Source organism: Colobus angolensis, unplaced genomic scaffold, assembly GCF_000951035.1.
Source record: "Colobus angolensis palliatus isolate OR3802 unplaced genomic scaffold, Cang.pa_1.0 Scaffold143, whole genome shotgun sequence".
Classification (NCBI taxonomy): Eukaryota; Metazoa; Chordata; class Mammalia; order Primates; family Cercopithecidae; genus Colobus; species Colobus angolensis.
Genome location: NW_012114522.1, coordinates 169666 through 182028, shown reverse-complemented (window position 1 = coordinate 182028; position 12363 = coordinate 169666). Strand labels below are relative to the sequence as shown.

Here is a 12363-nt window from a genome sequence, read left to right as displayed (position 1 = left end):
TATCACAGTGCTCCCCAACCTTTCTGGCACCAGAGACTGGTTTCATGGGAGACAATTTTTCCACAGGGCCAGGGGATGGTTTCAGGATGAGACTGTTCTACCTCAGATCATCAGGCAGTAGACTCTCATAAGGAGCACACAACCTAGATCCCTTACATGTTCTGTTCACAATAGGGTTTGCACTATGAGAATCAAATGCTGCCACTGACCTGACAGGAGGCGGAGCTCAGGTGGGAATGCCAGCTCACCTGCTGCTCACCTCCTGCTGGGCAGCCTGGCTCCTAACAGGCCATGGACCAGTACCACTCCGCAGTGTGGGGGCTGGGGACCCCTGCTATATCACATTATATGAACATAATGAATTTATTCTTTTTCCCTTTAATTAGAGTTGCCAGATAAAATACAAGGGCACCCAGTTAAATTTAAATTGTAAACAAACAACAAATAATTTTGTAGTGTAAGTATGTCCCACATGATTTGGAATATACTTACATCATAAAATTACTCATAATTTATCTGAAGTTCTAATTTCACTGGCATCCTGTATTTTTATTTGCTATTTGCCAACCCTATCTTCAGTATTATAAAATACATATGTTTCTTTTTTAAAAAATCAGACAGTGTAGAAAAGTATAAAGTAAAAAGTCTCACTTTCAGCTCCTCTGATGGTAACTGCTATACCCCTGAATCCCAGGTCATCAAACTACGGTGCACAGTTCAGGTCTGGCCCACACCTGCTTTTGTACATCAAGTTTCACTGGAACACAGCCACATTTATGGGCTGCCTGTGGCTGCTTTCGTGCTACAAAGGTAGCGGGGACTAGTTGCCACAGAGTTGGAATGGCCTGCAAGACTGAAAATATTTACTATCTGGCCCTTTACACAAAACATTTGTGGGTACCTGCTCTAGGTAATCAGCTTATACCTTGACTTCTTAAGCCATCTATTTTGAACAAAGAATCTCCTGGCTCCTCTCAATGTAATAAGGAAATCAGCACCCACATTTCCTTCACCTCATCTGTCGCCTCCTAAATTCTGTTACCAACAGCACTGCTTTCATACTATGGAGATTTCCATTTACATGCTACTAGGTAACACTATTTACATTTAATGTTCCCTGCCTAGAAGCTGAGCTGAAAAACTTAATTAAAAATAAACAATATGTATCTTATGTATCATGTGTCCATAAATGTTATTCACTGCATAATTTATGAATAATGTTCAAAAATGTTATTCACTGCAATAATGAAATCTTTCTTTCTGAGTCCAGTCACAATAACCTAGACTCAGAAAGAAAGAAATATTTCATTACTACTCCATGTCATTTGAAAGAGAATGCCCCAAGATTAATGGTCAAATGGGTTCTCTTACGGTAATCTATTACTTGCTTAAAATTTATTATGCATCTTATTTTGCTTCATACTTGGATCATGAATTTCCTTTATAAATCTTGCTGGCTCTCCTATGGATGGTTACTAATTGCCTTTTTCTCCCTCCTTATTAATAATATATGCATATGCCTTCCCTCTGCCCACTTTCTTAAGCATACTATTTATTCAAGAAGAATGGTTTCTAACATGAACTACACGCCGAACAACAATCATCCTAGAATTGTTTTTATTGCATGCCTAGGTGAGAGACTTCGTTTCTTGGATTTCAGGGCTTCCTCTATTTTTCAATTTATTTCTTTTTTAAAAAGCACACATGGAAAGCAAATTGAGCTCCTGCATATCTAAAATTATCAATATTTTGCCCACACTTGCTTAATAGTTTGGCCAGGCCTAGGATTATATTAAATTCTAATTAAATATGGTTAGCCAAACTACATTTGCTGAATTGAACATCTCATGGTAATTTAATTAAGAACAGTTATTAGTCAAAAGAAGATGGAGTAAGATATGTTATACAGATCATCATATCCAGAGTTTGCTAGTTCAAAAATGTGCCATATCATTTATTTACTTTGGAGAAAGGTATTAAGAAAATCAGCAATTAGGTCTCACATCCATACCCTTTCTTCCCCTTCACCCTCTATCCCTGTCCTTCCAGGATTACTGCAATCCCAATTTAACACAGTTTTGACCTCCTTCTAACCTCCATAACCAACACTCTTGCTAATCTATGAGAAAGCCTGGAGGCCTTTTCAGGACCCACCGTTGCTCTGTCTATGCACCCACACTCATGTGCTATGAGCATTCTCTCACTCTTTCACTCCTGGACTTGGCAAAGACCACATTTTCTGTCTATAAAGCTCCTGTCTTCTCCCAGTTCTCTGTACCGGGTCAGATTCCACGTGCCCGTAAGTGACGGCTCATGACTGAACCTCTCCAGGCCCTACCATGTGCCACTTAACCTTGCTAAACCGTTTCGTAATTATTTGCTTCTCCCAACAGACCAATGGTCTCTAAACTTTCATGATCAAGCAGCCTTTTCAAAAGCATCTGTTAAAAAAAATTGAGCATGTAGTCTCAACACTTTTTAAAAGAGTATACTTACCTTAAAATATTATATAAGAAATACTGAACTCAGATATAAAATATACACTAAATCTGACAAGGCTTTTCCTCCAATTATTGATGTACAGGAAATACAGAGAACAGAAAAAGGTGTTAATTTACACAATGGAGATGTAAGCAGTATATGAGACCACAGGAAAACTTCGAAGACAAACAATCTGGTTTCTCAATAAATGAACTCTAAGTGGAAAAACAATTCGGATGGAGGGGAACCAGTTGATCAAAAGATGTACAATCCTTATCAACCAATTTTATTTATATGCTGATTCCAAAAGAGTAGAGAGAAAAATTTACAATGAGTTAGTGGGTATTTGATGTAGGAAATGTTTAATATTTTCAGGTCTAACAATGGCACTGTTTTGTGACATTGTTTTGGAGTTTCGTTTTGTTTTTTTGAGACAGAATCTTGCTCCATCAACCAGGCTGGAGTGCAGTGGTAAAATCATGGCTCACTACAGCCTCAACCTTCCAGGCTCATGTGATCCTCCCGTCTCAGCCTCCCAAGTAGCTGGGACTACAGGCATGCACACCACACTTGGCTGATTTTGTTTTTTTTTTTTAAAGACATGGGGTTTCACCATGTTTCCCAGGCTGGTCTCAAACTCCTAGGCTCAAGTGATCTGCCCGCCTTGGCCTCCCAAAGTTCTGGGACTACAGGCATGAGCCACTGTGCCTGACCATCATTAAGTTTTAAAAATAAAAAAGAGTCCTCATCTATAGAGATACTGAAATACTTATAGATGAAGTAAGAGGATGATTTCGGTTTGCTTCCAAGTAATAAAAAAAAAGGGAGAAGTAGGATTATAAATGAAATATAACTGGTCATGATTTGATACTTTTGCATGTATGGAATTCTCAATATAAGGCCAGCTAAAAAAAAAAAAAAAACAGGTAAGGTAAAGATGAAATAAACTATATTTTAAATGTATTACTACCATGGCTACACCCTTTTTACTCAACAAAATATTCAGCAGTGTTTTTTGTGAAGGAAATATAATTAAATGTCATATCCCATGAGACTCTGCTTTTATTCTGTAAAATAACCAAAGGGCAGCTGGTTGGAATAGAACTCTCAGTCCCAATACTTTCTTAGAGTTCACTCTTGCTCAGCTGCTTATCAATAAGCAGCACTTACATGGCCTTCACATGTGCCAGGAAGCATTCTAAGCACTTCACAAACACTACCTAACTCAGTGCTTAAATTATTAGCATTATCTTCAATTAATGATTCTATGCAAGAATCATTTTAAGTCACTTACAATTTTTTATCCTACAAAATTTAGCTAAATGGCACATATTAAGCACAATAAAAACCCTGACCTAACATTTTAAGTAAAGTTCAAAAAATCCAATTGCTTAAAATGAGGCTGCATTGTTACACAGTTAGTGAAAATAACCTGAGTAAGCATGCTACAAAGAACTGAAGTCAACTGCCAATCACAGTACTTTAGAATTACTGCAGGGTTTCTCTGCATCGGAAAGAGAAGTTCCAACATTTTGTTCTGACACCCCAAAGGACCACGTCCCACCTCCCTGAGGGGGCATACCACCCTGCCTCGACCAGTGCACCCGGCCACAGGCTCCACGGGGCAGAGGCTGCAGCGGAAATACTCACTACGGGATCCCCAGCACCTACCCCAGAGCCGAGTACACAGTGGGTGCTCAATCAGTATTTACTGGGTGGATGAACACATATAGTAACCTCTGGTTTTAGAAACAGAGCGGCACCTGAAGAGGCATCACCTGCATCTGACTCACAGTGACAATGACATACAGAGGGAAGGCAGCTAGAGGTCAGCACCTAGGGTTGGAACCGAGCAGCACAGCTCCAGAGTCCACACCTCTAACCCTTGGTTCTGCCGCTTCTCTTCCAAAGTAATCAGTTCTTCGAATGTCAGTTGTTCACACGCAGGGCCTAGAGTAAACCCTGTGCTCCTACCTGGACAAGCTGCTCTGCAGAAGGAGAGACCTCCATTTCTTTCCGTGTCACTCCGAAGCTGCCTTTCAGGCTTGTATCCTTGACCTGCTGCTGCAGCAAGGGCACCAAATACCTCAGGGTGAGCAGCACGCCAAGAATCAGCAGGGTGGAGTGTTCCTCCTCGACAGGAACCAGTAAGCCTGTGGGGGCGGCAGTAAGATATCTTAACATCCAACTCACTGTTTGCAGATTCCCCGCTTAATTTGTTAAAAAAGAAGAGATCCTGAGAGATCAATATGGCACGAACATGACCGTGAACGAGTACACCATGAGGCCCACTGGGAGTGGCTACACACCCATATCCTTGGCTTAGCAGGGTCCTTTCCAGTGAGCCTCACTGCCTTTGAAAGTCAGGTCGTTATTTCATATCACGAGTCCAATGCTCACTTCAGCACTTGCCAGTGTTCATTTCCACAGTTACCCAAACAATAGGAGAAACTGTCAACTGCCTACAGAGAACCCACAGGGACCTGAGGCACAGTCTCAAGCCTCACAGACTCACCATAGTCAGGGCCGGCACAGATGGAGGACCAGGCCCTGGGTGGCAGGCAGGGCTCACACCAGCCCACACCCACTGCCCAGCTAGGTGTCCCTGGGCATGGCTGCATCTGCAGGGTCACAGAGACCCATGCGTGCTCACAGCAGCCCCAATGCAGTTCACATTCAGTCAACCAGTGCCAAATAGCCTGGTCTAGAAGCTGAGGGATCATCTGATTTTAATTATTTCAAAGGTCTATCATGAGTACATGCTGGAGACCCTTCCACTCGTATGCCTCCACCTTACCTAAGAGCACATTTAGTAGCCAGCTATAGAAATACTGTGTCCTTCTTGAGTGCTGGCAGATGCTCACTGCTGATCCAGCAGCTGTCCGCCGAATGGTGGGGGAGCTTGACTTCAGGTTTGCTATGAAGGCCTTTAACAAAACCTATAGAAGCAAAAGTCCAAGCAGATAAAAGATGAAGCTTCTATGAAGCTTACCATGCATTCCATAAAACTTAACTTGAATTAGAAGTTTCCAATTCTTGCAAAGTATATACAGTTTGAGGCTTTTCCTATAGCTGAACTGAAGTACCCCGAATTTGGGACACTCAAGAGCAGTTCACAGACACGTGTACTCTATTTGCTTCTTTATAATCTTCACTCAGGGGACTGCTCAGCATCCATGTCCTCTCTGCAGGGGTGGAGGCCTCAATTCTAGATACACTCTGCCCACAGTATTTGGGGACAATTAAAAAAAAAAAATCAACAAATGACAAAGTTAAGGAGAAAAGAGTACCAGCCAACTACAGTAATGCCCCACCCTAAGAGATGGCTTGTAAAAGTCCTGCTAATGTCACAAAGTTCTCAGGACTGGAACATCTTCAACCGGAAACATCTGCAATTTAACTGGACATGACAGCACGCTACCCACAACTGTTCTCCTGAGAAATTAGGGAATACTTTCTCACTGGGCCTCTAGGACAATCCAAAGGAGAAACTGCTATAATTCTAATGACCATTTAAATCTTGATAAAAATATCCTAAAACTGAAAAGGGGTGACCCATCTAGTCGCAGTATCTTGGTGACTATGTTACTTAGGAACATCCATTTCCCATTATTCAAAACTATGCTCTGAGCCATGACTTGATTCCAATCATTGTTCAGCATGCACTGAGCAATCACTATGAGTCAGGGACCCTGTCGGAGCTATGCCTAGGCAAACAAGCAGTAAACTAGTAACGGACATCTGATTTATAACAAGTTTCTCTGCCACAGCGTGGTTAGCATCCTCTGTTTCTCAGAGGCTTATCGACTCCCAGGGAATTTACACGAGACCTCTGGACACTGTTAGGCACATGATGAGATGCCAGTCACAGGACTCCCCCACCCTAGCCACAGGACTTCCTCCCACCCCAGCCACAGGACTTCTCCCCACTCCAGCCACACCTCCCCCCCAACCCACCGAGCCACCGAGCCCCAGGACTCCCCCAGTGGCTTACTGCCTCCAATTTCTCCCTGAAAAACCACCTGGAGAATAAAGTAGAATTATCTCTGACAAATTTTTTTAGCTGTAAGAAAAGATATTCACATCTTAAAAAACTACTTCAGCCAGGTGCAGCGGCTCATGCCTGTAATCCCAGCACTTCGGGAGGCTTAAGCGGGTAGATCACGTGAGGTCAGGAGTTCAAGACCACCCTGGCCAACATGGTGAAACCCCGTCTCTACTAAAAATACAAACATTAGCCAGGCATGGTGGTACACACCTGCAGTCCCAGCTACTCAAGAAGCTGAGGCACAAGAATCGCTTGAACCTCGGAGGCAGAGGCTGCAGTGAGCCAAGATTGTGCCATTGCACTCTAGCCTAGGTGACAGGGCAAGACTGTGTCTCAAAAAAAAAAAATCATTCTATTGGTCCAAATATACAAGCACAATGAGAGCTACTCATTATTATGATGAGTCAGCACACAGTGAGCTTAAATAGTTTGGAATAATAAAGAAAAACATTTAGTCTGAGAGCTCCACGGGGCCTCCTCAGGTCTAATCTCTACAATCCCAAGAATCCCTTCTCTAAGGCAGCTAACAGGAGGCCCCGAGGCCATGCCACAACTCTTCAAACCGGGAGGACGTACACTGTATTTTAGACTAGATAGCTCCAGTTTTCAACACAGGCACAACATACCTTTAAGAGTACTTCAAAAAGGAAGAGATGCATTAATCATTAAACTTCAGAGCCAAGGGTACTTTAAGGAATGGAAATTAAAATCATAATGTGATTCCAGAAAATACCCATCAGGAAGGCTAAAAGTAAAAGCATCAGCAATTCCAAGTGCTAGCGAGGACCAGAGCTCCTGGAGTCCCCATATACAGCGCCAAAGGGTGAGCTGGTACAAGCACTCAGGAAAGCTATTTGGCAGTTTCTGCTGCAGCTGACATGCACACACCCTATCACCCAACAACTCTACCTCTAGTTGTGCATGATGGAAACCTGCACATGTGCTCCAAAAGACACCCCTATAGTGTGAAAGTAAAAAATGTCTAAAATTGAAAAAAAAAAAAACAAAAATAGCAGAAGCATGTTATTTAGAAATGTGGAAGTTGCCGGGTGCAGTGGCTCATGCCTGTATCCCAGCACTTTGGGAGGCTGAGGTGGGCGGATAACCTGAGGTCAGGAGTTCGAGACCAGCCTGACCAATCTGGAGAAACCCCATCTCTACTAAAAATACAAAATTAGCCGAGCGTGGTGGTGCGTGCCTGTAATCCCAGCTACTCAGGAGGTTGAGGCAGGAGAGTCGCTTGAACCCGGAAGGCGGAGGTTGTGGTGAGCCAAGATCACGTCATTGCACTCCAGCCTGGGCAACAAGAGCAAAACTCCATCTCAAAAAAGAAAGAAAGAAAGAAAGAAATGTGGAAGTAAATATTGGAAGAAACACTAAGAGTTATGTTTGCCTCTAAGACATAAGGATTAAGAGAAAAAGTAGGAAGGGAACTACTATCTTTGTTTATAATCCTGTTGGTACTATTGAATTTCACTGATAATACCTTTGTTTTGTTTTGTTTTGTTTTTAAGAAATGGCATCTTGTTTTGCCACCCATCCTGGAGTGTGGTGGCACAATCACAGCTCAGTATAGCCTCGAACTCCAACTCCTGGGCTCAAGCAATCCTCCTGCCTCAGTCTCCTGAGTAGCTAGGACCACAAGCACGTGCCATCATGCCCAGCTAACTTTTTTCATGTTTTAGCGATAGGGTCTCACTATGTTACCCAGGCTGGTCTCAAACTCCTGGCCTCAAGCAATCCTCCTACCTTAGCCTCCCATGTAGCTATAATTATAGGCACAAGCTACTGTACCAGGCTCTTAATAATCAATCTGAATAAAGCAGAGAGGTAGCAGAATAGATTTTTTTAAATACCTAAGGTTCAGGAAGGAAGTAATTAATGGACTCTATGTTCAACAAAGTGTTAGCATCATCATACTCAAATGGTGATCGGAATCATGAAAATGATGAGAACTAAGAGTACAAAAATACCATCTATCATCTGAGCTCTGACAGCCAGAGATATCACAGAGGGAACTGCCTTCATCAGAGCCCAGTGTACAGACCGGCAGACTGGCGCTGTGGAGCTCTCACAGCCTCTGACCACAAAGGAGACCTACTCCCATTCCAAAGAGATGGTAATAAAAATAACAGCAAGCAGCAGCTACCATTTACTGAGCATGATGAATTACCACACTAAACTCTTTAGATTCATGATCGCCCTTCGTCATTCCAAAACCCCATGACTAGTTTGAATATCTCCTTAGTATTAACAAGAAAACTTCAAAGCTGAGAGAAAAAACATGAGAGAGGCTAACAGTTTATTGCAAGTCATTCAGCTAATAGGAGCAGTAGCAGCTAACATCTGAGCCCTTCCTGTGGGCGACTATGCTACACTCTAACACATATTCATTTATTTCACTCTCAGAATTGCCCGATATGGGTCCCATTAAGGCTTATTTTTCAGAATATGAAGGAAATGGCTTAGAGCTGTTGGGTAGTTTGCCTAGAGGAAAAGAACCAGTAAAGCGGACAGAATTCTAATCCAAGTCCATCTGATTCCACTCTACCCACTGTGAATCATCACCTTCCAAGAGGGCCACTTGGGCTCAAACCCAGGACTGACCCACCAAAAAGGAAGAGGCTAGGAACCCGTAATCTGTAGAGCGTGTGACAGGGTCACTATTTCTGGACATTATAAACAAACACTAAAGTGGATTTGAAGGTGGTTTGTTGGAATGCACAACAGGGAGCCAACAAGCCCTGACAGCTGCAGGACGTTCAGACCCACAAGGCCTCGTCAGTGAGCCTTCTCCTACCTGCAGTCCTGGCACAGCCATCTTTCCACAGCTAGTACAGTCACTCTAGTACACCGAAAACCAATCTGCTCTGGAAATACGCCTTCTGAATTTGCATCTGTAAACCATCTCCCAATTCAACTCTTCACCCCACAGTAAGAAATCAGAAGTGGAAAGAAGTCTTTAGGTGCCTCAAAAATAACACAAATGATGGTAGTCTAAATTACGACATACAACATACTCTAAGAAGCACTCCCACATGACTCCCTGTTCAGAAGCCCTAACCCTCCACAGACTCACTCACAGCATCACTCGCATGTTTGTGATCTGAGGCAACAATCGTACCTTAATTTCATTGTCATTTGCAAAATTGCCGAAAGAAGCCATAATTTTGGGAACAGCTGCAGCCAAGGTCTCCTGGACCGATTCCTCGGGTCTCTTGCTTGTTCGACTTAGGCACGGCAGAAGGTTCACCAGGTAAGGCCTGTGTATGCAAAAGAACGCAAGTCATTCCTCCAGTTCTCCTTCAGGAGAAATAGAAGCAATTCGTTCCCTGTTAGGGAAAAGCCAGTTTCATATGCCAAACGGTCCCTAATGGGGATGGGCAAAGCTCAGCTGAAAGAACGGGAGAATGAAATGTGAATGAAGCTCAAGTGTCGGGAGACATCCTTCATTTCTCTTATGATCACAGAGGATCTAAAAGGCTGGGTTTAAAAATTATTTGCAGTAAATCATAATACTTTTTAAAATACTCATTTTTTTTACTTTTATTTATTTATTTTTATTTATTTTTTTTTGAGACGAAGTCTCGCTCTGTCGCCCAGGCTGGAGTGCAGTGACGCGATCTCAGCTCACTGCAAGCTCCGCCTCCCGGGTTCACGCCATTCTCCTGCTTCAGCCTCCCGAGTAGCTGGGACTACAGGCGCCCGCCACCTCGCCTGGCTAATTTTTTTTTTGTATTTTTAGTAGAGACGGGGTTTCACTGGGTTAGCCAGGATGGTCTCGATCTCCTGACCTCGTGACCCGCCCGTCTCAGCCTCCCAAAGTGCTGGGATTACAGGCGTGAGCCACCGCGCCCTGCCAAAATACTCATTTTTAATTAGAAAATAATAGTGTAAGAAAATACCATTTTAAAAACAAAAACTTTTTAATGGAAATAAAGCTTTCCTGAAAAAGGAGAATTACAAATGGTGTCGTGAGGGGAGAAGAAAAGCACAATGTGTAGGACACAGAGCAGTGAGTCACAGATCACAAGAATTCACCCAGCAAACAGTGTGACAGGGCAGGCCAGGCGCGAGGTGCCAGGAGTGGTGCAGCCCTGCCCTCTAGTGGCAGAGCCTGGCAACAAGCAGGGCCTCAGAGGGCAGTGACCACACCACGAGGCTCCTGGGACAGGGAAAGACAGGGAGGCTAGGGAAACCTCCCTAAGGAAATGACTGTTTTGCTGAGAACTGAGGGGAATAAACAAAACAAACAAACCATCAGGAGGAAGAAAAACGGGCACAAGAGTTTAAATAAGGGAATGACAAGACCCAATTATATTCTTTAAGGTCACTTTGGCTGCTATGTGGAGAACCTGGATGTGTTACTTCAGAAATATAACACATTTTTTGAAATGACAGTAAAAGAAAAAAGACTACACAAAAAGAAATTTCCTTAGTGATTATACCTCTGCACCCATATAAGCTTTTTTTTGTTTTTTGTTTTTTTGAGACAGGTCTCACTCTGTTGCCCAGGCTGGAGTGCAGTGATGTGATCTTGGCCCAACACGACCTCCACCTCCCAGGCTCAAGTGATCCTCCCACCTCAGCCTCTCGAGTAGCTGTGACTACAGGCACGCACCACCATGCCCGGCTAATTTTTGTATTTTTTGTAGAGGCGGGGTTTCACCATATTGCCTAGTCTGAATCAAGCCATTCACCTGCCTTGGCCTCCTGAAGTGCTGGGGTTACAGGTATGAGCCACTACACCCGACCCATGTAAGATTCTTACTGAAACTCAGTTCATACTAATAGTGAGGGTTTAGACCACGTTCCCAGTGACTCAGGATGGAGCTGAGGGTCTATGGGACATCAGCATCAGCTTGTATTGCAGGTTAAGGAGGAGGGAGCTGATGAAAAGTAGTCCTACTTTTGTTTCTCAATCCGTTAAGACACAATTGTTTTGACTAGACAAAACTATTCACAGTGAAACAACTATATTTTTAATTCATGTAATAGACAAATGGATATTTTGCTATAACTCCTACAGTCAGCAGTAATGAAACTGGTACCTCAACCTTCAACAATTTGGCAAGAATCATTTAAGCGAGTACTATGTGCAGACACTGTTACTGCTGTTTAGGCTGCAACAGAGCGTAAGACAGTAAGACCCCTGTTGTCCTGGGGCACACATCCCATAAGTCTCTTGGGGGAGGGGGGGATAGAAAATGAACAAGCACACAGACAGACTGTACGCAACACTTTCTGACACGGATTAGTGCTATGACGGAAACATAAACAGGGCAAGGTCGACTGCCATTTGGAGGGGGCAGAGCAGATTTCTGAAATGACATCTGAGCTGAGACATAAAGGATCAGTAGCAGCTGGCCCCCAACAAAAATCAACATTCAGAATGTACAACTTACCTGCATTTCTGAGGCCGAACCAGGTGAGCCAGCTCGGCAAACCTCCACAGGGCAGCACGCAAACTCCGAGGGGCACCATTCTGAGGGGGTGCAATGAGTGTCGCATTAAGAGTCACACACACTAGTCACCAAGAGGGTTGCATAGAAACGAAGCATTTTCTTTCATTGTTACTTTCTATTTTTAGAGAAAAGGCCATTTAAATGCATAAAACATCTGGTAACTACTTTAAGATCTAGCGGGCTTTAATTATAAAGACATAAAGTAAGTTACCATGTTTAATTCCCATCTCATCTAATAAAAAGCAACCTTTTGAAGAAAAGTAAAGCAAGAGTCTAGCAAACAGCATTCCCTCCTAGCTGTTAATTATTGAATAAAGATGAAATTCCACACATGCTGCTCAACAGAGTGAAGTTTGTTCAGTGATGGAA

General features: G+C 43.1%; 1 protein-coding gene across 1 annotated transcript in view; it reads right to left on the bottom strand.

Moving 5' to 3' along the window:
* Positions 1-12363, bottom strand: part of HTT (huntingtin) — a 188082-nt gene that overhangs the window by 138022 nt on the left and 37697 nt on the right. The window contains exons 4-7 of the mRNA XM_011935439.1: positions 11935-12014; positions 9654-9792; positions 5279-5420; positions 4456-4634 (exon numbers count right to left, since the gene is read on the bottom strand). Coding sequence (XP_011790829.1) covers positions 4456-4634; positions 5279-5420; positions 9654-9792; positions 11935-12014 — 540 coding nt within the window. The remainder of the gene's footprint in view (positions 1-4455; positions 4635-5278; positions 5421-9653; positions 9793-11934; positions 12015-12363) is intronic.